At 38.6% G+C, this 27,096-nt stretch overlaps 4 protein-coding genes across 20 annotated transcripts in view; 2 read left to right on the top strand and 2 right to left on the bottom strand.

The window, feature by feature from the left end:
- Window positions 1-8,060: 8,060 nt before the first annotated feature.
- hmox1b (heme oxygenase 1b) lies at window positions 8,061-9,953 on the top strand. Its single transcript, XM_008415487.3, has 6 exons — window positions 8,061-8,167; window positions 8,288-8,364; window positions 8,501-8,612; window positions 8,709-8,924; window positions 9,135-9,407; window positions 9,509-9,953. Exons 2-6 carry the CDS (start codon window positions 8,315-8,317, stop codon window positions 9,689-9,691), a joined length of 834 nt encoding a protein of 277 aa, XP_008413709.1. The 5' UTR covers window positions 8,061-8,167; window positions 8,288-8,314; the 3' UTR covers window positions 9,692-9,953.
- A 965-nt stretch (window positions 9,954-10,918) lies between these two features.
- rnf11a (ring finger protein 11a) lies at window positions 10,919-15,273 on the bottom strand. Its single transcript, XM_008415513.3, has 3 exons — window positions 14,647-15,273; window positions 13,034-13,206; window positions 10,919-12,385 (listed from the first exon to the last, which is right to left on the bottom strand). Exons 1-3 carry the CDS (start codon window positions 14,743-14,745, stop codon window positions 12,214-12,216), a joined length of 444 nt encoding a protein of 147 aa, XP_008413735.1. The 5' UTR covers window positions 14,746-15,273; the 3' UTR covers window positions 10,919-12,213.
- Window positions 15,274-15,572: 299 nt separating this feature from the next.
- LOC103468417 (uncharacterized) lies at window positions 15,573-19,533 on the top strand. Of its 2 annotated transcripts, none has more exons than XR_014088477.1 (4): window positions 15,573-15,756; window positions 16,280-16,465; window positions 16,546-16,695; window positions 17,885-19,533. XR_014088477.1 is itself a non-coding variant. In XM_017304782.2 (4 exons), exons 2-4 carry the CDS (start codon window positions 16,380-16,382, stop codon window positions 17,963-17,965), a joined length of 321 nt encoding a protein of 106 aa, XP_017160271.1. In that variant the 5' UTR covers window positions 15,573-15,756; window positions 16,280-16,379; the 3' UTR covers window positions 17,966-19,533. The 2 variants fall into 2 exon arrangements, 1 of the variants encoding a protein (XP_017160271.1); XM_017304782.2 differs by having other exon boundaries at window positions 16,542-16,695.
- Window positions 19,534-21,611: 2,078 nt separating this feature from the next.
- The window catches only part of nfixa (nuclear factor I/Xa), a 136,594-nt gene continuing 131,109 nt past the window's right edge, over window positions 21,612-27,096 (bottom strand). For all 16 annotated transcript variants that reach the window (XM_081609568.1, XM_081609572.1, XM_081609563.1 and 13 more), the window contains one exon: window positions 21,612-26,377. In XM_081609568.1, coding sequence (XP_081465694.1) covers window positions 26,363-26,377 — 15 coding nt within the window. In that variant the 3' untranslated portion in view covers window positions 21,612-26,362. The remainder of the gene's footprint in view (window positions 26,378-27,096) is intronic.

Raw genomic sequence — 27,096 nt, 5'->3', positions numbered from 1 at the left:
TGCAGGGTCTCTGATTACTGGTAAGGCATAGCTGTTTATCGCACGGATCTTGTTCTCGCCATTGAGCTGGTTTCTCAGGACTTGCCTTATTCGTTGGAGGTATTTGGCTGTGGCTCCTTTCCTTGTGACCTCATCGAGGTTGCCATTTGCTCACAGAAAGGAACATTTATAAGTCTGCTTTTAAAGCAGGTGTTTTTGTTTTTTAATAGAATTCCTTTAACTCATGAGTTAAAGCCAGTTCTAGGAGTTTAAGATAAATGGTGGGGCTTTTTTCTCATTTCTGCCTTTGCAATGGTTCTGCTTAAACATCTCTTTCTGTAAATACTTAAGTCTTTGTTCTGTAGCCTATACTTGGTATAATAAAACATTAGGCAATATCAAGATCGAATAATGGTAATATTAGCCTAAATGCAGCCAGTGGCATGTGGGCTATAACTAGCATGTTGACTTACATTGACTTCCTCCATTCAGTGTGCTAAACATGGTTAATAAATAAACAAAATAGCTAAAATAAATAAAAGCTTATTTTAGGAAAAAGGCTACTTTTAATGTGGGCAATAGTTACATTAGAAATGTTTGTGCTCTGCTTTTTGATTTTTACTTTTCCAAAAGTAAAAATCTGAAGTTCACTTCGTGGCACTTGGTTACCAGTAAACACACTCATCTCTTAGCAACAGATTAATAACAAATATTGTTTTTGTTCAAAAAACATATTTCTCCTGCTCTTTTGAAATACCACTTATTTTATACTTTTGAAGAATAGTTGGTGAATTTTTCAGAAGATGTAGTTCTTTTTGTCATTAGTGGTACTATAAAACACAAATTCAACACAAAAGTAAAAATCTTGATTTATACTTTGTGGCAGTTCGTTACCAGAAAAAAACCCGCTTATCTCTTAAAACCAAATTAATAACAAGTAGTTTATAAAACAAAAGCTCTTTTGAAATAATGCTTACCTGATTAGATACAAGACATTTACCGTTGGCAAATTTCGCAAAAGTAAAAATCTGAAGTTCACTTCGTGGCACTTGGTTACCAGTAAACACACTCATCTCTTAGCAACAGATTAGCAACAAAAATTGTTGTTGTTCAAAAAACATAGGATTTCTTCTGCTCTCTCTCAGATGTTTACTTTATGGAACTTTGTGGAACTTGGTTACCAGAAAAGGCGATCATCTCTTAGCAACAGATTAACAGAGTAGCAACAAAAATTTCTTCCTATGGAGAGCCATTTCAGCCAAAATTAAATAAATAAATAAATAAATGGGTGAAATAAATAAAAAATGAGTAAAATAAATCAAAAAATGAAGAAAATGAGTGAAATAAATAAATAATTTGTTAAATAATTTAGCTTTTTCATTAACCCAATTTTTCATTTATTTTTCATATGATCAATTTGTCAATTTCCCTTTTTTCATTTATCTATTTTTCATTTACCCATTTTTCATTAATCTATTTTTCATTTAACCATTTTTTAATTTAGCTTTTTCATTAACCCAATTTTTCATTTCTTTATTTTTCATATCAATTTCGCAATTTCTCTTTTTCATTTATCTATTTTTCATTTATCTCTTTATCCATTTACCCATTTTCATTAATTTATTTTTCAATTAACCACTTTTCAATTTCCCTTTTTTATTAACCCAATTTTTTCATTTATTTATTTTTCAGATTATCAATTTCTCTATTTCTTTTTCATTTATCTATTTTTCATTAATCTATTTTTCATTTGTCCATTTTTCATTTATCCCTTTACCTATTTACCCATTTTTCATTAATCTATTTTTTAATTTAACCATTTTTGATTTCCTTTTTCCATTAACCCGATTTTCTATTTCCCAGTTTCATTAATCAATTTCTCATATATCCCTTTTTTATTTACCCATTTTTCTTTTATCATTCAACATTTGTTTGAAAAATCTTTACTTTTCCCATTTTCTAATTCCCCTTATTGATTTAGTATTTCCTTATTTTCTTATTTATCACATTCTATTTCCCCGCAAAACTTAGGAAAAAAATAAATGCAAATGAGGAAAGGCACGTCATCAGGCTACAACTTCCCCAATTGGTTGGTTAGCATCACCGTACTTTGCTTCAAGAAAGATGGCGACCTACTGACATGACTTTTAAATCTGACTACAGGACCTGAGCCCATTTTTGAGATACTGAAGCAGCACTTCAGTATCTTCAACAACAGTTAAATGCTAACGGCTCGAGGCTAAGGGCTCAATGCTAACGGCTAAGTTACCTTTAATTCTAAATAATATTCATACTAAGTTAAAAATGACATTTTATGAGCTAGACAGAACAGCAGCCAAGCAATGTCAGTGAAAACATTATTTACTAGAAAAATGATTAATAAAATTGTGCTGCGTAAAATGGAATTAGCTAAAATTTTCAACAGCACAATAAAGGACATTGTAAATAAAATATTTCCAACTGTTGTTGAATAAATAACACAGGTGGTGGTAAAAGCAGCTATGAGTTGATTAAAATGAATAATTTATTTGGGCTAAAAAAAACAACAAAGAAGATGGATATGAAAAACTTACAGACTGGGAGCCATTTATCCTACCCTTGGGATCAATTTTGAATGTTGAATTTGTACAATCTTGGGAAATAAAAAAATATGTACCTGTGTGAAACAGAATATGGACTGATCAGGAATCAGGTTCATCACAGCGGGTTCAGCACCTTACGAGGAACAGCATTTCATGTTGGCAACAAACTAACATAACATTTTACTGGAGCGTTAGACTCGGTGAACCTACCTCGCGCCCATCTCTCATGAACTGGCAACGAGATGTCTATGTTCACTATATTTAATCCTGCCAACCACCACGAGGGGGTGCTGTTTCACCCATTACACATGAACCCAAACTTGGAAGTAATGACAAGTGGAATTCAATACAATATTAACTATGTTACATATATATATTGTCATAGTACCCCCAAGAATTTAAAACTACTTTCACCCCTGCTGGTGCTTATCTCCAGCTAACGTTCCGGGTGAGAGACAGGGTCACCCTGGACAGATCAACAGTCAGACGGGACAAACAACCATGCACACACGCACTCACACCTAGTGAGAATTTGGAGAGGCCAATTAACTTTACAATCATGCTTTTGGACTATGGGAGGAAGCCGGAGTACCCGGAGAAAACCCATCATACACAGGGAGAACATGCAAACTTAATAATTAATTATCCATCCATCCATTTTCTGTCCTTGCTGGCGAGAGGCAGGGTCAACCTGGACAGGTCACCAGTCTGTCACAAGGCAACAAGGAGACAGACAGGACAAACAACCATGCACACACACACACACCTAGGGACAATTTAGAGAGACCAAAAACATGCAAACTCCATGCAGAAAGACCGGGGCCGGGAATCGAACCCAGAACCTTCTTGCTGCAAGGCAACAGCTCTACCAATGTGGGCTGCACATTGTAATGTGCAGCCCACATTACAATCAAAGTATCTAAAACCTTTTAGAACCAGTACCTCCAAATGAACCGCCCAATTCAGGGGATGCTGCAGGTAACCAAACAAAACCCCAAATTACAGGTAAACAACCTGGTTGTCCATTACAAAAAGAAGCAATACATTCCAGGTGACTAACGTCATTTTCTCTTCATGCCAGGAAAGAATGTCCAAAACACCTAGTAGAAGACGTGGCTTCCAAACAGAAAGTCCCAAGGCCCCAGGTAAGGACCTCACTTTGAGGAATCTATTTAGTCTTTTCTTCTATCGTGTTTGTATTCATTGCGTGTGAACACCTCACCAGGGAGGCGTCCAGGAGGCATCCTTACCAGACGCCCGAGCCACCTCAACTGGGTCCTCTCAACTTGGAGAAGCAGCGGCTCTACTCTGAGTTGCTCCCGGATGTTGGAGCTTCTCACCCTATTTCTAAGGTCGAGCCCAGACACCCTGCAGAGGAAACCCATTTCGGCCGCTTGTATCTGTGATCTTGTTCGTTTGGTCATGGCCCAAAGCTCATGACCAAAGATGAGGTGGGAACGTAGATCTACTGGTAAATCGAGAGCTTTGCTGTTTGACTCAGCTCTCTCTACACCACTACAAACCGGTACAGTGCCTGCTTCACAGCAGGCACTGTCCCAATCCGCCTGTCGATCTCCTGCTCCCTTTTTCCCTCATTTGTGAACGAGATCTCCAGATACTTAAACTCCTCCACTTGAGGCAGGAACCTCTCTCCCAGAGAGGAGACATTCCACGTCCCAAGAGCCAGGTTCTGCAACTGAAGATCAGGTCGACGGGAACCCCTCCCTCAAGCACCATCCAGGTTCAGAAGAGGACAGGACAGTTTAGGACAGGAGTTTTGTGCACACAATCAGAGCAATGCCTGCAGCCGCTCCAAAACCCAGGCCATTACTCAACCCGCTCATGAATGATTCTCCACAATTGGACAAAAAGCCCCACACACTCCAGCTCGGACGCTGCCTCTCTTGATTAAAATGTTCAAGAATAGTTTCCACCATTTCATCTTCTTCTGACGGATTTAAATTGTAAGATCTTTTAACTTTTTTCATCAGTCCTGCAATTTCATCGAGTAACTCCTCTGTACTTAAATATCCTAACCTCCTTCTTTGAACCCTGATGTAAAATTCTTTAATTTCGTCAATGAGATTATTGTCCATGTTAAAGGTTTTCTTCAGTCTTTCTTCAGTGCTTGAATGAAAGATCTTGGGAAAGTTCAAGTACTTAGAGACTGTTTTATGATGTCATAACAAAGAGAACGATATTATGACATCACAGAGAGAGTGATGTCATAACTGACATATATTTGCATTTGCATATATTTATGCATTTTATAAAATATGTTTATATGGTTTTCTTTTTTACATATGTTGAGAATGGAAATCCTAATCGATGAATCATAATTTGTATTGGCACATGGAGCATAAAATCAGCTAACAAAAGCATTCTGACTTTACTTATTTTATTCACTTTCAGCGCTGAAAGGAGACGTTTTTACTATTGCATTCGAGAAGAGTTTCTAAAAAAAGTCTGTGCAGATTATGAGGAGGGTAGCTGATTATATGGACTGAAGACACTCCCTGAAATCACACCATGTCTCTGTGGCCTGATAAGTTTCTGTTTTTCTGAGAAATGGGCCTTAGCGTCTAACAGAATCAAAAATGTAACTCTTTGCAATGGGCCCTTTGCGGGGGTGAAAGTAAGAGGGTACGGCAGGGTACTGTGTACCCTTAAAACATTTAGTGGGGGTACGCAGTACCTGCAAGAGAGGGGAGAGGCTGTCTGCTGTATAAAAAAAAAAAAATCAACGGGTTCACTGTGCAGCCCTGAGTTCACCCACTAATCAGCCGTGACTGATTAGTTTTTCAAGAACAATCTGAAACACGACTTAATTGGTTAATAACTTTTTTCCCATTTCATATTGTTTCTGAACTCTGTGCTTGAGCAGGGCTGCAATATGTCGCTGGTGTTGCATATGAAACATGTCTCCTCATGGAAAAAGAAGAAAGCAACAATATGTGTTTTCTAAAAATCACAAATGCGTAACTTGGATACGTAATTTTAATCTGATTATTGGATTTTAAATAGTAACACGTTAGATTACTCGTTAAGGGGTCAGATTAGAGTAACACGTTGATGACACCATTGTTTGACATTTTTGCTCAAGCTATTTACGGATCTTCCGATATGTGTTCCCCCCCCATTGATAAACTTCATCCTACGCCCTTGCTGAAGACAAAAAAATCACAAGTAGAGGCTTTCCTGTCTTCTTTTACTGTTGCACCAGCTGAATCTGTGCCAGAGTTCAAAGGTTATTCAAATGTTTTCTATCAGAAGACCCACATGGTAAGCTGCTGTGCAGTGTGACACTTACAGTGGGTAAATGATTTAACTTTCTCCTGATAAAGACTTTCACTGTGATTTGACCTGGCTGAGAGTGGTACGACTGCTGCAAGCGAGAGGTCAAACAAACATGCCACCCAACAAATTACGATGCAAACAAGAGACTTCAGAGCATTTTGATTGTGCTTTATTTTCACAATGAAAATAATGTTCTGCTTCATTTCGCCCATTAGATTATCGCAACCTTTGATTAGAAACGCGGAGGACTAGCATCAGAGCATCTGACGTAGTTATGAGACGTTCAGGTTAGCATAAACTCTAAAGTGGAAAAATACTCTTTATTGATTTTATAACTTAAAGCTCACGACTTTAATGACCTCACAACTCTGGCTCGCGCAGACCCAGGGGTGAACCTCAGTTCTTCACGTAGACAGGAACGACAGCTGCTGTTTCATGTTTACTCCGGGCTCCTCCTCCTCCTCCTCCTCATCTAAAATGCTGAGTCACGTTTCGGTGCTGGAGTGCTGTTTCATGATTTATAATAAACATGACCACTGGGTGTCGCTGTACTTATGAATCCTTACATAACTAAGGTTGTTGTAAATCTTGCTTTCACTTATCAAAAAGCGTATTCATTTGAAAAATCCATAGCATTTCTTGAAATACGATTAAGCTATATCATTAATGTAATAAAGTGACACTGACACTGAAGCTCTGTATTTTTTGGAAGTTTTTCTCTCTGCTGGCTGCATTTCCTACCATTAAAAACCAGAAAGTAGCATAAATCTGCATTCTTTCAAAAAGCAATTTCCATATGACCTGTCAGTTTCACAATCTTAATGACATGAAGCCTCAGAATACTTTGTTCTAGCATAAGCACGTTCTGTTAAGACGGCAGTCTAACCTTTGGTGGTGCTATCTTAATTCGCTAAGCAGGTGATCTCTAACATAAAGTCAGGCTTTCACTGACTCAGACTCCTCACTAAGGTCAAAGGTCATATACCTGTCAATGAATTTGAATGAGTAATCCATGTTCTTATACAGATGAATTCCTTATCCTGTGATGTTAACAGCTGGCATAGCGCTAACTGTGTAACAAATGTGTGCAGATCTTGGTCTATAATCTGCTAATATCAGAAGAGCACAATTAAAACTTTTAACTTAAAACAATTATGGTTAATGGAAAGTGTGCCCACATATTTATACTTCAATCCACTGGCATGCACTGCTAATTAAGAGTCATTTTCAATTGTGCTGCTTTTGAAGTTTTAACAAACTGGCACTTAAACATTTTTGCTGAACTGCTGGATCTTTATATTCCACCCAGGACAACTAGGTCTGCTGGAAGTTCCTAAACAATTGAACTTTGGGCTGCCTCAAGAACTGCCTGCAGAGGCACGTTAGATATGCCACAAAGATTGAGATCTTTCTATCCGTCTTTTGTAAAGACAGCGTTTCTCCTTTTGGAATAGTAAACTTCCACAATACAACTTTGGCCTTTTTAAGTTATTCATCAGTTTTCCCTAAAAAGAGGTGATTGGAGACACAACATCAGGGATTTTTTTTCAGTTCATTCACAACTATATCATAGCCTTTTTATTTTTTACAAGGGATTCAGCCTAAACTATATAGTTTATTCATTTATTTTCTAATGTATCCGTTTGTGTTGCGTTCAATCGTGTGTTACATAAAATCAGATTTATCGGGATTCGATAAAGAAATAACACTCTTAACTGTGTTGGATTTTTTGTAAGCCTATTGTGAGGTTGTGGCTGGTTTTGTCAACTAAAGCTTGTTGCGGGAGTGTTTGCTCATCTTTCCACTCAAATTAAAGCTGTGAATTAACATGTGACTTGTGCTTGTGTGACCTTAGAGTCTGAACACTTCCTCTCATGGCGATCTCAGAAATGTTCAGTGTCATGTTTAGCACTGGCTCCTCCTCCGATTCAACTTTGGGAACTAGATTTGCCCCGTCACGTTTTGCACTCGGCCCGCCCTGGGCTTTGTTTTCCAGGGAATTGCCAAAAAATCCTCACTCATGCTATGTCCCATACTCCCTCCCCCGGCAGTTTTCCCAAGCCTGCTTGTGAAAACAGCTGTATCATGGTTTGTCTCGACTCCTCCCACCGCTTCTGCTGAAGTTGCCATTTCATGTTAAGCAGACGGTTTGTGACTCAGGCTTCCTGTTTTCATTGAGGCAGAAAAGGGGGAGGGAGTTGGAGACAAGCAGCTTGTATAAAAGAAGGAGAAGAGCTAGAGCTCTCAAACTGAGCAAGAGAGCAAGATAAGAGAGCTGCATCTCCATCTGAAGGACTTAATCACAGCTGGTAAGTAAATCACAACTCGAATATCAGAACATGTGCTGATGTTTAGATTTTCTAAATCTTCTCAGTGTTGGGATATTATGTGCAAAATGATACATTTTTCATAAACATATTTTCTGACAGGTTTGACATATTTAAACCTGGAGCACAATGGAAACAGAAAAGAGGACTCAGAAGTCAGCAGAGCAGACCGTTACCAGGTTAGATTGAGCTACTGTGATTTCCTTCATACCTCTAAAACTTTGTTTTGGTCTTTTCCCCCAGTGAACATTGTCCAAATATGACTGCTTTTCTTTAATATCCTGAAAACCAACGTTGTTGTTTTCTCTCACACAGAGATCTGTCAGAACAAATCAAAGAGGTGACCAAGGAGAGTCATGTCAGAGCAGAAAACACAGAACTGATGCTGAGCTTCCAGCGGGGGCAAGTTACACTTCCACAATATAAGGTAATGACAAACTCTACAGCACATCCGCTGAGATTGATTAAATTTTGGTTGGAATCCAGCGGGTCAACCAAATCCACCTCTCTGCCTCCTCCATAGCTCCTCCTGTGCTCCCTGTATGAGATCTACCAGGTGTTGGAGGAAGAGATGGACAGAAACTCCAACCATCCCGCTGTGGCACCCATTTACTTCCCCGCTGAACTGGCCCGGATCAAGTCAATCGAGAAGGACCTGGAGTACTTCTACGGACCGGACTGGAGGGAGAAGATTGTCGTCCCTGCTGCCACTCAGAGATACAGCCACAGACTCAGACAGGTAGGTTTTCTACATTCCACATGCAAAGTGTCATTGTTGTACACAACAACACTTTATTTCAGTACAGCCCGTTTTAAGGTCCAATATAACTTGATACATTAAGTTTTAGCATAGACAAAAAAAGAAACAAATATTTCATGAATTTCTCCTTTTTACACAGACTGCAGGAAATGTAAAAGTTAACGTTCTTTATTCTTGTGTATTTTTCAGATTGGCAAAGAAAACCCTGAGTTCTTGGTTGCTCACGCTTACACCCGATACCTGGGAGACCTGTCTGGAGGGCAGGTGCTCGGCCGAATTGCCCAGAAGTCCATGGGGTTGAAAAGCGGCGAGGGTCTGTCTTTCTTTGCCTTCCCTGGCGTTTCCAGCCCCAACCTGTTCAAGCAGCTCTATCGCAGCCGGATGAACAGCGTGGAGCTGACGGCGGAGGAGAGGAACGGCGTGCTGGAGGAGGCCGTCAGGGCCTTCGAGTTCAACATCCAGGTGAGGAGGGGGGTGGTGGATGGGCAATGGATATCACCTGCCAGGTGCCAGGCAGCTGAGCAAACAAGATTAGCCTGAGTTAATCATTACTTGGTTTACAGGTGTTTGATGGCTTGCAGAAGATGCTGAGTGTGGCGGGAAATCGGCAACGGCAAAGTTCAACAGACTCCAATGCAGTCCATGGTAAAACACTCCAGATCCCAGGAACCTTTTCACCAATGCTGAGGATGATACTGGGACTCTTTGTGGCTCTGGCTGCCGTCGTGGGGCTCTATGCATTATAGAGACAGTTTGAAAAAGAAAAAAAAATACTGTGTTTTCTTGATCTGAAGATCCTTTTTGTAAATAACTGATGTGTTTGTGAGCTTTTAACATAAACTAGATTTATTTTGTATTTGTTTACATTGTGTACTGACTCAATTTGTACTTTTTTCCCTATCACACTAATGCACAGATGCACAGAATGCATTAAATGTGCAATACTGAAAAATACTGTATGTATGCCACCTTTTTTTAATAAAATCTGCTGTAAAAAGAGAAAAACAATACTTGTTTATCCTACACTTCTTTTCCATTATTATCTTTTCATGGATATGACCGTGTTGATACTGAACCCCCAGCAGCTGGATGTTGTCCCTGATGGCTTCTGTTTATTTGGCCTATTGGTGTTTTTCAGATTATGAGTATAAACATTCTGTGGGGATAAAAGAGGTAAAAAAAAAGATTCTTTGCCAGGCAGATGAGGATGCTGTTCCCTATAGATGTATAGATTCAGTTATTTTCAAATCAATGTATTAATCAAATTCAAGACCATTCTCTTGAACCCCAAGTGGAGGAGTTTTATCTTGGGACTTATTTCACAGAAGTGAAAAATGGAGCAGGAGATTGATAGACCAGACTGGTGTCTATCAATCTCTCATGAAGAGAGAACTGAGCGAAAAGGCAAAGGTCTTGATTTACAGATCAATCTAAGTTCCTATTGTACGGTCACAAGCTTTGGTTAGTGACTGAAAGAAGGAGATAGGAACTACAAGCGGCCTAAGTTTTCTTCCTCAGGGTCTCAAAGATAGGACGAGAATTTACATTAAGAACTTTAAAGCAAAAAAAAAAAAAAAAATCTTTTTGCTCATCTGGATTCTGCTGACATTGGGTTCATTTGTTCATTTATGTCCAGCCAACAGCATAAGCTGCCATCTTTGAGGACATGCCAAATATCAAATACTGTCAGTTAAACGTTGAATTTCAAGTCTTGAAAAACGTTTATATAGATAGAGTTCCATTTAGTGAGGGCTTGGTATTTTGTCATTTGTTCTTAAGTGCCTTAAGTTATGGTTTTGTTTTAGGCCCTGCTCCACATGTGTCACATGTGCACAGTCCTTGTGCCCAAGTGTGCTACGTGTATTTTAGTAGCTTCTGTGCTTTATTTTTGTGTTTTTTTGTTTTCTTTTCTTTTTTGAGAATTTTCAATTATGGCTGAAAATACTCAAAACCAATGAACACAACACATCAGCTCAAAAGATTCAGAATGTACTTTTATTGTGACTTTCATCAGTTTTTACAATTTTTTTTTTGCACTTTTTGCATACGTTATAAATTAAAACAGATACAGACTCTTGCTGTTTGTTTCTTCAAACACACCTGTGACACACTGTGCTGGTATGCGTTTCCTCCTAGAGGAAAACTAAAGAACGACAAAGTAAAAGTCAAAACTGATTGTACTTCACAGAACTTGGCTTACATCAACCTTCAGAAAAGGCACGGCGAGCACACAGTAAATCAGAAATGTCCTCGTACTCGAATCTCTCAACGGTTCAAATCATGCTTTACATTCAGTCAGTCTACATCCCTTCCTGCTGCTTCACCAGTTCTTCCCACGCAACACAAAGTCAGTCTCACATTACGTGTTAGACATCAAAAGGCGAAAACATTTTGTGCTACTAAACTCAGAAACTTTGGAAATTTGTAAGTTGCTAAAAGAAGTGCAGAACCACACAACAACAAAAAAGTCACACTTCCTAGACGTGCCAGTCTCAAACAACCGTTACCTGAAACACTTAAAAACAGAAATTAAAACACATTTCTATATGGAACCCACAAGCTGCAGACTTTACGATTAGGAGCTCAATATGCGTTAAGGAGGAAGTTGAACAGAGAGTTGTGAGTCTGTAAATGTTTCTGATGCTAAACAACATGTATAGAATCTGGAAGAACTGGATTTTAATTCAAAACCAAAAGGGAGAATTCATATGGAGGAAGCACTCAACAACTAACACTTCCAAAATAAAAGACAGTCAATTCTTGAATCACGTAAATGACTGAACTGATAACATCTAAACTCCAACTGCTGACAACTTTAATTTAGTTGCGGAAACTAAAGTGAATTGTGTGAACATGTTTCTGCAACATCCCAGAATATGGATTCTCTATAAGAAAATCATCTTTTCACTTTGTGTTTTCACTGTCAACTTATTACACGCAGACATGACTCAGATAAATCTCCCTGTCTGAAATAACGGACATTACACCAAAGAGGAAGTAAACAGCCGATTACTTAAAAACAAAAATCACTGCGTTTTGTCTTTTTTTTTTTAGCTCATCTGACTTGATTTGGCATATTATCCTCCTGTGAAAAGGCAACATTTCTTCAAACAAACATGTGACTAACTGTTCTTGATGTGTGTCTTCATCCCCAGAGACCTTAGAAATACCTGCGCAGGGCCACACCGCCTCGGCTACCTGCTGAATAGCGAGGGTAAAAATGGTGCCGTTCCTTCTGGACAGGCACGGTAGCAGCCACCGGCGGGGCTCAGTTGGTTTCATATGTAGACAGCAGGGCGGCGTCCACGGGCTCCATGCAGGAGGGGCAGGTGAAGGAGCGCATCAGCCAGGGGTCGATGCAATCCACGTGGTAAATGTGAAGGCAAGGCAAGAACCGAATGGGATCACCATATTCAAAATCCATCATGCAGATCACACACCTGAGGAAGAGAGAAGCAGCGTTTCAGCAAACAAGCCTTTTCGGTGTAATAACAGTTGCAAGTTGTTGTTTTTTTTAATCTATGACAGCTTCATACATCTGGAGACTGAACTTTTTACCCATTCTTCTTTACAACGCAATACTCTTCTTTTCAGGCCTGCCAGTTTAGATGGAGAGCCATGTTTTAGTATGTGCAATATTGCCATAGTTTTTCCGTTTATGGAAGCTAGATTAAGCAGAGCTTTGTGACCCATTCAAAGCTTGGGATATTGTTTCAGAACCTAATTGTGCTTTACAATTTCCCCACAACTTTCTCCTGATGCATCGCCTGTGTTCCCTGATGCCGTTTGTTCACTTCTGTAACAAACCTTCGCAGAACACCTGGATGTACACTGAGGTTTAACTACACACAGATGGTCTCAGTTGATTAAATATAATTTCCCTTCTCTTCCTAATCATATCCTTCCTTCTGTTGGTCTATCACATGAATCTGCAAGGCAACACAATGAATTTTGTTGTTATGCTGAGACTAAATGTTAAAAATAATAAATAAATACTGCATATGAAAACTTCCGTAAGGGACAGAAAACAAAAGTTTTTTTTTTTTTTTAAATAAAGTTTTGTGATGATGTCAACATTTAGGACTTACTCTTTGACTTTCTTCTCCGAGGCGTCAGAGCCCGGGTCGAAGATGCCTTTGGGAAGATGCTGGATGAGTCCGATACGCTGAGCGATACGGATCTGCTCCTCCTCGGTCAGCTGGTTGGCCAGACGACTCTCGCCTGGCGTGGGATGGAAGACTGGCAGCGGCGGGGTGTGCTGCTACAGACAACAGATCACGAAACGCAGCCCGTGTCATCTCCAAAAGCAGAGGTGTAGAGCATTGGCTTCACACAAATTCGACCACAAATCTAGTTTTTCTTCTACACTGCTTAGATGTTTTGCTGCTCATGGGATTTCTGCTCATACAGCTTGCATTTTGTAAAAATCTTCACTGTGAGTACTCATGCTAACTGGAGAATTGCTTTACATGTTGAACCAGGTGATTGGGCTTCTCAAAAACCAAATAACACCTGGATTAAGACAACAAATCCCACGCAAGTTAAGCAGGAGAAATTGAAAATGTAGGACAAAAAACCCCCCAAAAACCCGAAAAACAAACTGAAGTACACATGGGGAATGTTAGATTCAAGGCAAACAAAAACAGATGAGAATGAAAAGCTGGCAGGGACACAGTGGGAACATCAGGAATGTAGTATTTTATGTTTTACTGAAACATGGCCGCAGGGAGATATTCCAGACACTGAAGTCTATTTATCTGACTGTGAAATTAACTGGCAGACGAGACTTTTATTCAGAAACATTGAGATACATGCGCTACATAAAAGGTCAACTTTTTTTTTTCTCACCATCTGACATTAAATGAAACAAAACCTTCCCTGTCTTGAACCATTTAAGATTAACAACATTATACCCAACTGCTAAATGCCAGAAGATTGAGAGAGAGGGGATTTTGGGTATTCAGACATGTACAGTGCATTCAGAAAGACTTCTCAGTGCTTCACTTTCTCCATGATTTTTGCATTTGTCATAATGAGCTATTTGTGTTTAGAAACAAGACTACCAATTGGAGTTTTGGCTCATTTCTCCTGACATGAAACCTTTAGAAAATAACTTTTCCTGAGCATTAACTTTAAGTTACCATAAGGGAAGATTCAGGTAAGATTATTGCTCATTACCTACATGTCAAGAAATTATTTTTTCCTTTTTTATATACTCTGGAAACAATGAAGAGTATTGCACATCACGCTCCTTTTCAAACTTCCTTTTATTGTCTTTTATTTATGGTCCTTTTATTTCCACAATTTAATTACAGGTTGTTATTTTTTTGTTTGTTTGTTTGTTTATTTTTCATAAAGCACCAAAATACAACAAAAGTCATGTTGAGGTGTATTACAAATATATCCATCCAGTTCCAATTGTTTTTACATAGAGTCCAGTTCGGTCCAAATCAATTCATTTTAGCCCAACAGAATCAAAGTGTAAACCTCCCATTAGTCTGACCTACACTTGTATGGCTTTCGAAATTAATAGAACAAATTAATGATTTGCCTAATCACAAACTATATCTTTTATACGTTAAGACGTTTTAAACAACTACTCATTCATGGGATGGATTTATAGATGGCATTTTAGTCATAAAACAATGAAAAGTGACGTCAACCGCGGGCTGCGAGAAAAGTAGACACTCAGGTTGCTTACCTGGTAGGGTGGCGGGGGCTCTCCGGGCAGACTGCCCCCCTCGGAATCGTTCAGCAGCGAAAGGTCATCCCCACCTTGTGAAAACAAGCAGTTCCCCATTGACCTAAAACCACCATGAGAGAGAAGACACTTCTTTCTGTGGGCAGAACTCAGCAGAGAACCTGAGCCTCAAAAAAGAACCTGAGCAGTACCCGGACGGTAACTTAGCTCGAAGCTGCTAGCCCCAGAAAGGAGGCGGCAGGAGACAAGAGTTCAGACAAATCACCGCAAACGCGGATTGATACGGGTTTTCTGATTCCAGCAGCTGACACAGATGTTGACAGTGTTTGACAAGGAGAGGGGTCTGCGTCCAGCTGTTTGCTGTATTTACAACGAGCAACAAGCCGGAAATGTCGTCACGAGGAAGCTGGCCAATACTACACTTCCGACCTGCAGTTCAAAATAAAAGTTTCAAGGACGTACAGCGGCATAAACCATAAAGGCACAGAATAAGAACGACTTCCACACTTTTTGTAACACACTTCATATTTCATAAAGTTTTAAGGGGGTGGAGGGGTTAGTTTGTTCATTCATATTATACAACACTAAATAAGCAACAACAAAAACATAACGAAATATATTGTTTTTATAAAAGCTCCAGTTAGCTATATTCTGTGCATTACATCACAAGGTAGCACTAACCCCAGCATTTGAGCTGTGATGACTTGACTTTTATTTAAATCTAAACAGAAATAGGCACACAATAAGTTGACAAAGCTGACACAAGCAGAGAAAGTTGTGCAAAAAGGACGCAACCTGAATAAACCATAAACAAAAAATACCAGCGGTTTAAATTGTAAAAAAAAAAAAATGCAGCATTGATGACTTTATCCATAAAGACATGTGTACGTCACAAGCACCGCCTTATGTTATGATTGATACAGGAAGTCGTAAAAGTGGGAGTGGTTCGATTGCGTTCTTAGCTTTCCGAAGATGAAAAGAGATGTTTAATCATCGATAAAACATGTATTGCCAATAAAAAATCAAGAAGAAGAGGATAAAATACCAGTTGGAGAAATACCAAACGTTTCTTGCCAACCGCCAATAAAAATCAAGAAGCACAAAGAGATGGTAAGTAGAGGAAGATGCGATACCGTTCGGCGTAGCTCGGAACAGATTTTTTACCGTTTTACGGTATTTCAACGTAAAACACGAGAGAAGCGTTTACGGATTGTGCTATGCAGCTGGGTGTGTGCGATTCTCTGTTTAGCTTCCCAACAACTCACCCACGCAGGACATTCCTCCGGTTCTAACATGGCCTTAACTGTCTTTTCTATAGTTTTCCTCTAATGTGTTTTCCCTTTTCTGGGGCAAAACACTAAAGTAAAGGACAAGCCACATTGGGGTAGATTTTCACATAGATTCTAAGGTACTTTAGTTGAACATGTTCATCCGTATATGTGTGTTTGTGTCACAGTTTAAAATGAGGATGATCACGCAGAACTCCTTTTTTTTATTTCCTTCTGTCCTTAGAAAGTTAGAAACCTGAATTGGACAAAAGAGTAATGGAGTCAAAATGCATCAACAAGACAACGTGGTTTTGCTTCAACTTGGTTTTTTTTTAAAATCTCATTTTTAATGTGCGCATATTCAGACAACCAAGACGTGCCTACCTCCTGCACCCCCACCCCCACCTCCGCCTCCATCCAGTGGAAACCCGCCATTTAGAGTCCCTCCTCCACCACGTCCTCAACATGCCGCAGTGCCTTTTAGATGCGGTGGTGCAAGGCTTCCAGTCCAAGAGACAGGCGACCAGGGAGACAATTCACACAACTTCCAGGTAAACAAGCGCCTTTTTCATCATTCTGGAGTTAAAATGACCATCTAAAATATGTGATGATAAATTCTCCCCTGAGCCAGAACACTAGTGCTCCACCCCAGCACACAGACAACAGCACACCTCCACCTCCACCTCCACATGGAGAGGAGGACACAGAGACGGACGAGGGGATGAAGCAACACCCAGTCCAGGAAACTGACCCCCCACCCCAGGTGTATGAGAACCCACAGGTGTGTCATCACAAATAAGTTTCTGTTTTTACGGTAGAACTCTGTTGGCAGCAGGAAAGGTAGCACCTCTACCGGTGCATCTGATTAATGAAGTATAAAAATATGCATTTTAGGTGTTTTGTTTTCATTCATTTTGATGTTTATGCTAATAAACCCCCCAAAATGTAGATTTATTTGGAGATAGGATAAAAGAAAACAGGTTGTAATACACTAACATATTTCTGTATAGTAGTTAGTCTGGACTCGTTTTTCATTATTTACTGCATCAGTGCAGCGTGGCACGGCGGTCATCAGCGGTCATCAGCCTTCAGCTAGTCTGCGCTGTTGGAACTGGTGACTGAAGGGTTTAGGTCAGTGAAGAACTGTCATTGCATGAGATCTAAACTTTATTTTGGCGCTCTGAACCACATCTAAGTAAGACGCGTCTGTCCTTCATTGTGGCTTAAAATGTTAATTTCAGTTAACAAAAGTCCTCAAAAGGCTGGTTCTGGCAGAATAAATTGATAAAACTACCTATGACCTTTAAGATACTATAGCTTTCCCTACATTCAGTGAATGCTTCTTAAAATGAAACAATACTAAACATCTATTCTTACTGATGTAATAAAATCTGATTTGATCCGACTGATGAAATAATATTTAAGAAATGGAGTCTATAGGGCCAAACAAATAGCTCAAGGGTCAAACATGACTTAAAACGAGGAACATGTCAGTGAGAGCAGATCTGTGTGGAGCGACTCCTGAAGCAGTCGGTTAGTCCACACCTTGTGAATCTCCCAAAACTCTTGAATGACCTTTGCTTTACAGTCAACTCAAAGTTGAATATCTCTCAGTCACATTTTTTCCTTCTACTGAACCTTTTACTAAGAAACTCCTGTGATTAATGAGCGTTTGTTTTTTTGTTTTTTTAGCAATGACATCTTGTGGATAATGTGACTGTCTTGCCACATCAGCTGTCAAATCATCACACTTCCTCATAATTGTGTAATTATTCTAATTTTCAGTTTGGGTTTTTTTTTTCTATTAGCTGTAACCTGTAATTATAAGTAAACACTTGAACTAAATCAGAATATATTGAATCTATGCGAGTTTCTTTTTTTTTTATTCTATTACTTTCATAAACAAACATTTGTTGAGTTTTATAAGTTATTGAAATGCATTAATGCGATGTAAATTTTCACATCCCCAGCCTGCTGAGACCCCAAATCCTGAAGGAAACGTCAGTACGATGGATGAAGATGATGACATTCAGCATTCAAGAAGGGCTTAGGTTATGTTAAACTGTGTTCAGATGAAATGATTATGATTATTCCCATAGGGACAAATTAGAGGCATTGCTTTGGTCAGACCCTCTAAATATTGGGCTACAGTAAAACCGACACTGTTTTTACTCTGTTCACAGCAGATCTTATCTTTTTAAGATGTTTTCTTACCCCACAGATATTTAACTACTGTGCAATGTGGAAGTAAATTTGAGCACGCTCGATAACCTTGAAGCGCATGATTAGTCAGAGACATCTTGCAACGGCACAATGAGCTGTCCGTTTTCTTCTACTTTTCCTTCTCTTGCAGTTCCACAGGGGGACAGTTGGCTCAATTTATTTTGTGGATATAATGCCATTGAGAGCTACGCATACTTTTTTTTTTCCAGCCAACAAAAGTGAAGATGAGGGGCGTCAAATGAAGGACAGACAGACAAGGACGCATAACGCAAACGCTGAAGTTTGGTTTCTCCTCCGTTAAATTCATACTAGTAAAAAGTAAAAAAAGAAGAAAAAAAAAGTCTGTTTTCCGAGTAAAAATTGCACAACTTCAGCTTCCACACTTTCAGCTATTTAAAAAGTAAAATTACAAAAGGAATGTTATTCATTGCTTTTGATCTAATTAAATACTAGGCTGGTAATTATGGTAGATAATGAACTTATTTATTTATTTATTAAACATGCACAAGTTCTAATGAAAATGATATGTGTAACAGCAAACTATTATGTCAAGTCAGAAGATCTTTAAGTTTTGAGGTACGGTAAATGCATCTTGACGCTGGATTGTAATCGAGAAAAATAATAAAAAATAGATCACCAAAGAAAAGAGTGTCAGAGTTGTGTAATACTGGATTTAAAGTGAATTGTGTTTTTTTTTTGTTTTGTTTTTTTGCAGAGGGTATTTACCTCTCAGATTGAAATTCATGTTGTTGGTTTATTTTTATGTTAAAATGCAGATTGTTTCTTCTTTACTTCTTATTCTCAGTTGCTTATCATCTTGTTTAAAACACACAAAGTTGATAAAAGAAACTCAGTACTAGCTCAAACCATGTTTATTCTTGCTGTATTATAAGTGCAATCAGACTCAGAACATCTGGAGTGTGTGAACATCTGTTTAGCTCATATTTTCATACTTTGACACACCGTGTGTAATGCTGGTCAGCTTTGTTTTGTTACATGATGAATTTGTTTCACTTTGAGAATTTTTGTTTATGAAAGCAAAGTTTTTGCACAGGAGGAGAACTCATTTTAAAGACAAATTTAACATTTCAATATGTTTTGTAGAGAAAATCTGCAATAAGTTAGTGACTTTCTTTGCAATTGCATTTCTAAAGATGTTTTAGTTTGTCGATATATTTTTATTCAATATGTGCCTTTAGGATAAATTTTTTTCCACTGTCACTTGTGCATGCATAGGATGGGATAATAATGCATTGAAGTAAATAATCGATACTTTCCTTTAATTTTTTTTGACTGAATTGGACTGAGTAGAAATGGAATTTCTATTCCTTGTGAGTTTCTCAAAAATAACATTTGTTGAGAAATGTCAGTGAATAAACTGAATTATTAAATTTTACACTATCTTTTTTGTCATCAAAACATTTCTTTACATCTTAAACTCAAACTTTTTTGTTCCAATTTAGTGTTTCAGGACAAATTGATGATCCATAAGTGAGAATGCTAAAGATTCAAGTGTTGTTGAAGGTATGCGTAGCTTTACATTCATAGTATATTTTCACAGTGGAACTAGTAATATCTCACAAGTAAAATAATACATCTATTAATTTGATGGGGGAAACAAAAAAGTGAAAATGCTTTACAGAATTAAGAGAGGAGTCAGAAACATAAGGAGCGAGTAATGTTCGACAATGAGAGAGTTAAAATTAAGTTGGAGAAAATAATGTGAACCCTCTTTTAAATCTAGCACTGTATGAAATCCTAATCTAAATTAACTGGGTTTTAGCAGCAGAAGCATCTAAAATGATTTTATTTATCAAACAAAAACTGAAGCTTAAAAAAAAACCTTTGTTCGGTAGGATTTCAGAGTGAAAGCAGCTGCCAGGTGCTGGTGTTTAAAGCTTCTATAAAAACAGAAGTATGCTGGTCTGGAGCGCACATGTTTCTTTCAGCACAACGCCAAGGAAGAAGGTCAACGGTAGTTTAGAGATGCAACTGTTGCTGTCCCTTAATCTGGGAAGGGTTATAAAACCATTTCCAAACTAAAGTAAAAAATGTTAGTGGAAAAAAAATAATACAGCTGCCAGTATTTGCTGGAGTGGACATCCAAGCAAAGGTCAGGTAGTGTAATGCTGAGGGAGTTTGTAAAAGCTACAAACTGGACTACACAGGCATCAGTAAGCATGTTAAATTCTATTCTAAAGTTCATGTCAGCAGAAGAAAAGATTGAACAAGCATGTCAATTTGAAAGGGTTTCAATTGGGCCGCCAAATTTTTATGAAAATATGTTGGCATGCTGCACTGGAATGAAGCACAAGACTTCTGGAATAATGTCCTTATGACAGATTAGAGCAAATATTTACTTGTGACACACAGAAATTACATCTCATATTAACCTTGAAGCACAAGGATGGAGAGATGATTTGCCAACAATCTAATCCCAGATTAAGGGATGGATGTTGGTACCTGAGCACATTGCAGTTATTGAGTGAAGATTTCTACAGTTAAATGTGGGGCCATCTGGTCATCACTTAAAAGAGAAATCACTGAACAAAAAGGCTAAAGTTGTTGTGAAGGTCCATTCAAAGTCCAAAATGTCACCCTGATTTAAATGCTGCAGTGGTACCTTCAAAGAGCTGTGCAGAAAGGAAAATCTGAAAACCTCAATGAACAATGAAAAATCCTCTATGATGGAGTAAAGTGCCGACAGTCATAAAGAAAAGCACCTCTTCAAGTTGTTGTTGTCCAGTTAGGCTTTACAAACTTCTGAATCACAGGATGTATTTTTATTTCTTTTCCACTTTGGCCCCATTTTTGTTTAGCAAAGAAAAATGTATGAGTTTTATACATGTTGAATTTTTGTGAAATTGTAAGTTCTATCAATTAGTTTTAGTCTTTCTATGGGCAGTTTGGGTATAGTCAAGTTAGTTTGGAACCAAAGTCTGTAATGAATTTTTGTGTTTGGAATTGTTAAAATTACTTTGGTAACTTTTACACCCTCGTTTGTCAAATAATTTTTTTGACTTATGTCATGCCCTTCTAAGCCCCAAAACCAAAATTATTTACACTTTTTAAACTTGTAAGATCAGATTGTTAACTTTTGCTTTCATCTAAGCTGTAAGAGATTTTTTGTTGTTCCATTTTTTTTTTTTTGCTAGAAATAAACTACAATCAATACAATCAAGTTGGAAGTGCGTTCAAGAAACAAACCACCTATTGCACACATGGCCTTCCTTGGAATAATTTTGGCTTTGGAGCTTAGATGGTACAACTACACAACCAAGATAATTTTTACATGTTCAGATATGTAATAAACCCAACAACTGAAAGAGGGTGTTCTGTTTCTCGTCACTGTGGTTCAATAGGAATAAATTGGGGGGGGGGGGAGGGACGCTTGAATCCCAGAGTTTACCCTTTTATATTCAGCTCCACTCCATGTTGAGGCATCAGGAAGAAAGACATGACACAGCAGGGTGGTACAGTCAAGAACATCCTTTTTATTCAATCAGGTGCTGCTCTTCTCAAACTGTGTTTTTCTTCTTATGGAAAAGAAACTGTAATTAACACATGCATTTCACCTAGAGCTCTGGGGGTGTTCTTACAAAGAAGTGGGGCTGCACTGAGGATACTAACAGGGGTGCAGAAGAGCTGGGAATCAAGGGATCTGGGGGGGGCACTGGAGATGGGGGTGGGGGCTGCCTATTTCACCAGTAACCATACACATTAAAAAGATCAGAAGACCAAAATAAACAACAAAACAAAGAGTCGGAGCAGTCCGGCATGAGGTGGGCAGAGGTGAAACGGGGAGGGACTTCCCTGAATCCTCTCAAAGCGGATAGATCAGGTTCTTGGTGGCGTTTTTAGCGATCTGGTTGTTGCGTGATAGGTGGCTAATACTGCTGAGGGTTTCACAGTGTGGAACCTGCCGTAAACGACAATACCTTTCTTTGAAAAGTGTGGTTGGAATTGATATGAGATTTTAACCAAGGAAATAAAACCACCCCTTTCAGCCTCATGTGGGACATTTCCGGTTATAAGGTGCTTGTAGCTTTAATTTTACAGGTCGAAGCTTCCTCATAGGAAGCCTAAATGACAGCATACCCTGATAGCAAATATGAAAAAAAAAAGAATTCCTAATTAAAAGGGAACAAAAAGGGGGTATAGAACAAAGCCATAATATAAATAGCCAAAACAAAAGCTCAAACTCCTATCCTAGCCTGAGCAGCCCCTAACCAACATTGCCATAGCAGTTCATTCAGCCCTGTCGACTCCATCAGTCTTCTTTGTAAACCTCTCTCTTCTCTTGCGCACACACCCTTAAACTCTGCCGTACCTCCTGAACCCACCCAAGGACACCCCCAACAGCCCATCAGTGTAATTTGTTCACTTACATTAGCTGCTGAATGGAGAAGCTGAAGAAGATGGGTATGGTAATACAATGTGAAGCATACAGACAAGAATAACATGTGAGCTAACTGCATTCTGCTCAGACAAAAAGTTCCTCTGCAAATATTTTTTTCTCGTTTTTTTCTTTTTTTTCTTCTTCTATTTTTACCCTCGCCACAGCGGAGAGGGCGGGACAGAGCGCGCGCGAGAGAGACGGAGAGTGACGGACACAGTTACAGACTACTCCAGTGCCTAAGAGAAAACAGACAGTGGAGACGGAGGAAAAGAAAACGAAAGCAAGAGTTGAACAAGAACAAGTTTTTTTTTTTTTTTTGCCTATTTGAATTTTTTTTTTTTCATCATTTATCAATAAAAAGTAAAGAACTAATTCACACCAGTTTTCTTTTGTACTTTACAAAGGCGCATATCTATATATATATTATAAACATATAGATACACAGCTTTGAAAATGAAGTAAGGATTAGAGGGGAGGAACATTGAAGAGGGGATTCATTTTACAGCCAGAGGAAGGAGCTTTCCCTGAGCGCTGATTGGGCAGCAATCTTTTGCCGCCTTGTGACACTCAGGGGCAACCTGCAACCTAAAGCCATTTCCAAAAAACAAAACAAAACAAAAAAAGGGGCATTTTGAATTACAAAATGGAGTCTGTGAACAAAAGGCACTTTCAAGGGACAACCTTTACAGCTGGGAAACTATACACTACGGCACAAGCACTATAAGAGTCATCATTTACAAAGGAGGGAGTGGAAAGGAAGGGGGAGAGGCTCACCTTGCTGACTGCTATATAAATGGCTCAGACCTCTTATTTCTGCCTGATTAGATGCTATTATGCCCCCTTTCTCTTTATGTTATCTGTACAGACGTTCAGTATCCACATCAGCACCAGAACTCCAATTCCAACTCTGGATTCAAGAAAAGGTTGAAGAAAAAAAAAAAAACGAGGATTATGGATGTGAAGCATCAGGAGGAAGAGAATAATTTCAGCTGTTTATGCCAATGTTTTGTGTGGGGAAAAAAAAGAGAATGAAACTGGGAGGGTTGTTTCGCTTTTGCTGGTGAGTTTCAGGCAGTGCATGGCTAAGTTTTCTGTTTAGGGTTTGCTTCTTTCGAAAGGTTGAACCAGAATGCCTTTTGTGTCACAACCTTAAGGAACAGGAACCTCTCCCCATACTAGATACAAAGAGAAGAATACAAAGAGAGAGGAATAATGCTGTTTCCTAAATGGTCTGTTACTTTTGTTCATTTATAATAGTTCTGAAAAGGAATCTGGATTTATAGTGTTAAAGCACCAGTTTTCATTTGATAGATTCTGTTTTGAAGCTGTGTAGATTATTTTTTTTTCCTTCAGCCCTCCCACATTTTTATAAACAAATGATTACACATAAAACATTTTAAAAAAGAGACAAAAGAAATAAAAACAAATACCCCCCAACTTACAAAGACTAGGATTTTTCATGGCCCTCTAGTTTAGAGTCCCGGAGCTTACGGACTTGAAACAAATACAATTTTTTTTTTCTCTTTTCTCGTAGCTTTCTTAAAAATCTCTAACAGACAAACACAATGATCTACCCAATGCATTGCACGTGGCTCAATCGACACATTATTTTCAATAATAATACTTTCCATCAAAAACAAACACTTTTCTTCAAACCTAAGGTCGATTCTTTTTTTTTTAACATGATCATCTAGGTATTATAATGCAGATGGCGATGGTGTGTGTCGTTTTGATTCGAAACAGCAAGGCGATCTTACTGAAACGGATTGTGTGTGTGGGGGGGTAAGAGTTCAGAAAATAACTAGACTGCCAACAAGCTTGAGGAGTAAAAGTGGAAAAGAAGCATTCATCATAAATATATATGTATATTATCTCTCTGTCTTTATAAGAAAAAAAAAATGGTTGCAGTCCTCTATGAACATCCGTCCTGGGCCAAAGATTTCCACATGCACCAACACCAACGTTCCCTGTAGCCTTAGCTTATATACGGGAATAGAACCTGAAGTCAAGTTAATTACTAATTGCATGGAGGGAATACAGAGGCACTTCCATATATTGTCGTAGACTTGCTGTACATAGAGCTAATGTTTCTATAGAGACCCAGAAAGTCCTCTCACAGCCCGGTTTACTATCCCTGCAAAACAGAACCAATAGCCCGGCAGTCCAGTTATTTTGTGAGGTCAGCTTTTGTGAGTTGGATTGTGTCATGATGAAAATAACAGCGATTCTAATGTGAACATTTACATAAAAATAGTTCAAATTAAAAAGACAACCTTTAAATGAATGAAAAACCATTAACAAAGGCGGTTTGGAGAACCAAGTTTAAAAGGCTTCCCTTTTATTCAGGTTGCCGGTGGTTTTAGTGTGCATTTTGTATATGTATGTGTGTGTGTGTGTGTGTGTTTTCTGGATGTTGATGTGACTGGGATGCAGCATGAAGCAATGCAAGGGATGCATGTGATGAGCTGTTGCCACTGTGCTGTCCATTTGTGAGAAGTTTGAGAAACTGCTGCTAAAGTCTGAATGTGCTACTTAATGAATAACTGCAAACTACAGAAACGCATGGTGGCATGACATGCAAGAGAAGGTGCAAAACAATCCAGGTGATACAAACCCAAAACCAAATCTGAAAGAAATTGCAAGAAAAACAAAATTAAAGCTAATAAACTGAAGCTGTGCACGCACTGCTGTTGATGGATAATAGGGTGCTTGTGTGCATGCTTGTGACTGAGAATGTGTCATGTTTAGGGGCCAAGACGTTAACAGAGCTTCATCCCTACGGTGACAGTCAACCTCGGTCCTCTCCTCCAATCACTCATCTGACCACTGATGTGCAACATGATTCATCCCTTATTGAAAATGAATTAATAGTGCATAGGTGAGGGGACGAAAGAGCACATGTAGAGTTAGTGTTATGACTGTCTGTCGTGTGTTCACTTTCTTGCACTCGCCTCATGACTTTCACTTCTCCTACTAGCAGGACGCCCTGATTCTTCGACAGGTAAACAAAGACCAGCCACTTAGTGCATATATGTCACACCATCAGATGGTGTCACCATGATTGGCCAATCGGAAATGAAAGGGGCTCAGGGCTGAGTGAGTGGAGCGGCAGAGTGTGCTGACACAGAGGTATGAGGCCGTGGTTAACTCTTGAGCTCCAGCTGTGATGGCGTTATGTGGGGCAGTGGGTGGAAAGTGGGACCGTGACGCTGCAGGAGAGATGTGCATACATGGATATGCACGTTTCATATCCATGAAACGTGCGTATCCATGAAATGTGGATATGCACGTATGAAATGTGGGTAGTGATCTTTTCAACTTGCACATCTGACTCCGCCGTTTGTCATTACGTTCATTTTTTATTTTTTATTTTTGGATCTCCCAGCCAATGCATGGAGTTTCATTGTGGAGACAACAAAATGTAAAAGAAATATATAATATATGTATATAAAAGAAAGATAAACAAATGTTAAATTGGTCATTTGTCAGGTTTTTACATTGTGTTTCCTTTCTGCCATTTCAAAGTGTTTGTGAGACAGTTCCTCCTCTTCCTCTTCCCTGCATTCTGAGTCTGTCCGTCCAATCTCATTGGAGCCTCCTCCATGAAAAGGGGACACACAGTCCTATTCGAATCGTGTTGGAGTGGGAGTCCTCTTGGGGCGCTGTGGGGTTTTTCCGTTTTCTGTAGTAGTACTTTCAATAGTGTTTGGCGAGAAAGACCTTTTTAGTGTCAGCAGTTTGTTCTTTATCAGCGGTGATGCGTTTTTGTTTTTCAGATTTCCAATTTTCATGACACACGTTTAGCTGTTGCTTCAGAGAGGCCTTGTCAGAGGAACCAGGACTGTGAAGAAAAAGAAAGAAAGAAAAAAAAACAGAAGACATGTTTTGCTTAAGATTTTACACTTCCTCAGGACATTCATATTTCCAATCAATTAACCCAATTCAATCATTACAAGCAGCATGCAGAGAAAAGCATGGCAAGGTGTGAAAAGTTATTCATTTTGAACGGAGAACATTTCACATATATATACATGTGCTTAATTATAAAATAAATTAAAAGTGAAAAATGTTAAATTCACAAAACCTCAGAGGAAATCATTGTTACAGAATTCATTTCTAACTAGATTCTAAGCGAAGGAAGAGAAAAATCTAAAGAACAAAAAAATTTCATTTAACAATAACACATTTTGTTTTTAGTTATTTCTAATGTATATGTATTTTTACCACTTAGTAACCTTTCTGATTGTGTAAAATGTAATGTGAGAGGATGCTTAAGCATTGATATTTTTGTTACTTTGTCTAAGTTTTCACAAACATATACACTCATACTAAGTAAAATTCAATATGCATTGCAATGAGGCTCGTTTGTAAGATTAAAAGTATCTTTTGAAACTGATAACCTTTAAGCAGCTACTAAACATACTTTTCATTAAGTACCCTCTTCAGTATGAGATGTTTTTGTTTTGTTTAATTTTTTGTCATCTTCTATAAGACAAAAATCAACATTATTAACAGAAATAAAGACTTTGTAGTCTTTGAAATCTATAAAATAATTTCCAC

The sequence above is a fragment of the Poecilia reticulata genome, chromosome 1, assembly GCF_904066995.2.
Source record: "Poecilia reticulata chromosome 1, P_reticulata-male-v2, whole genome shotgun sequence".
Classification (NCBI taxonomy): domain Eukaryota; kingdom Metazoa; phylum Chordata; class Actinopteri; order Cyprinodontiformes; family Poeciliidae; genus Poecilia; species Poecilia reticulata.
This window is presented reverse-complemented; position numbering and strand designations above follow the sequence as displayed.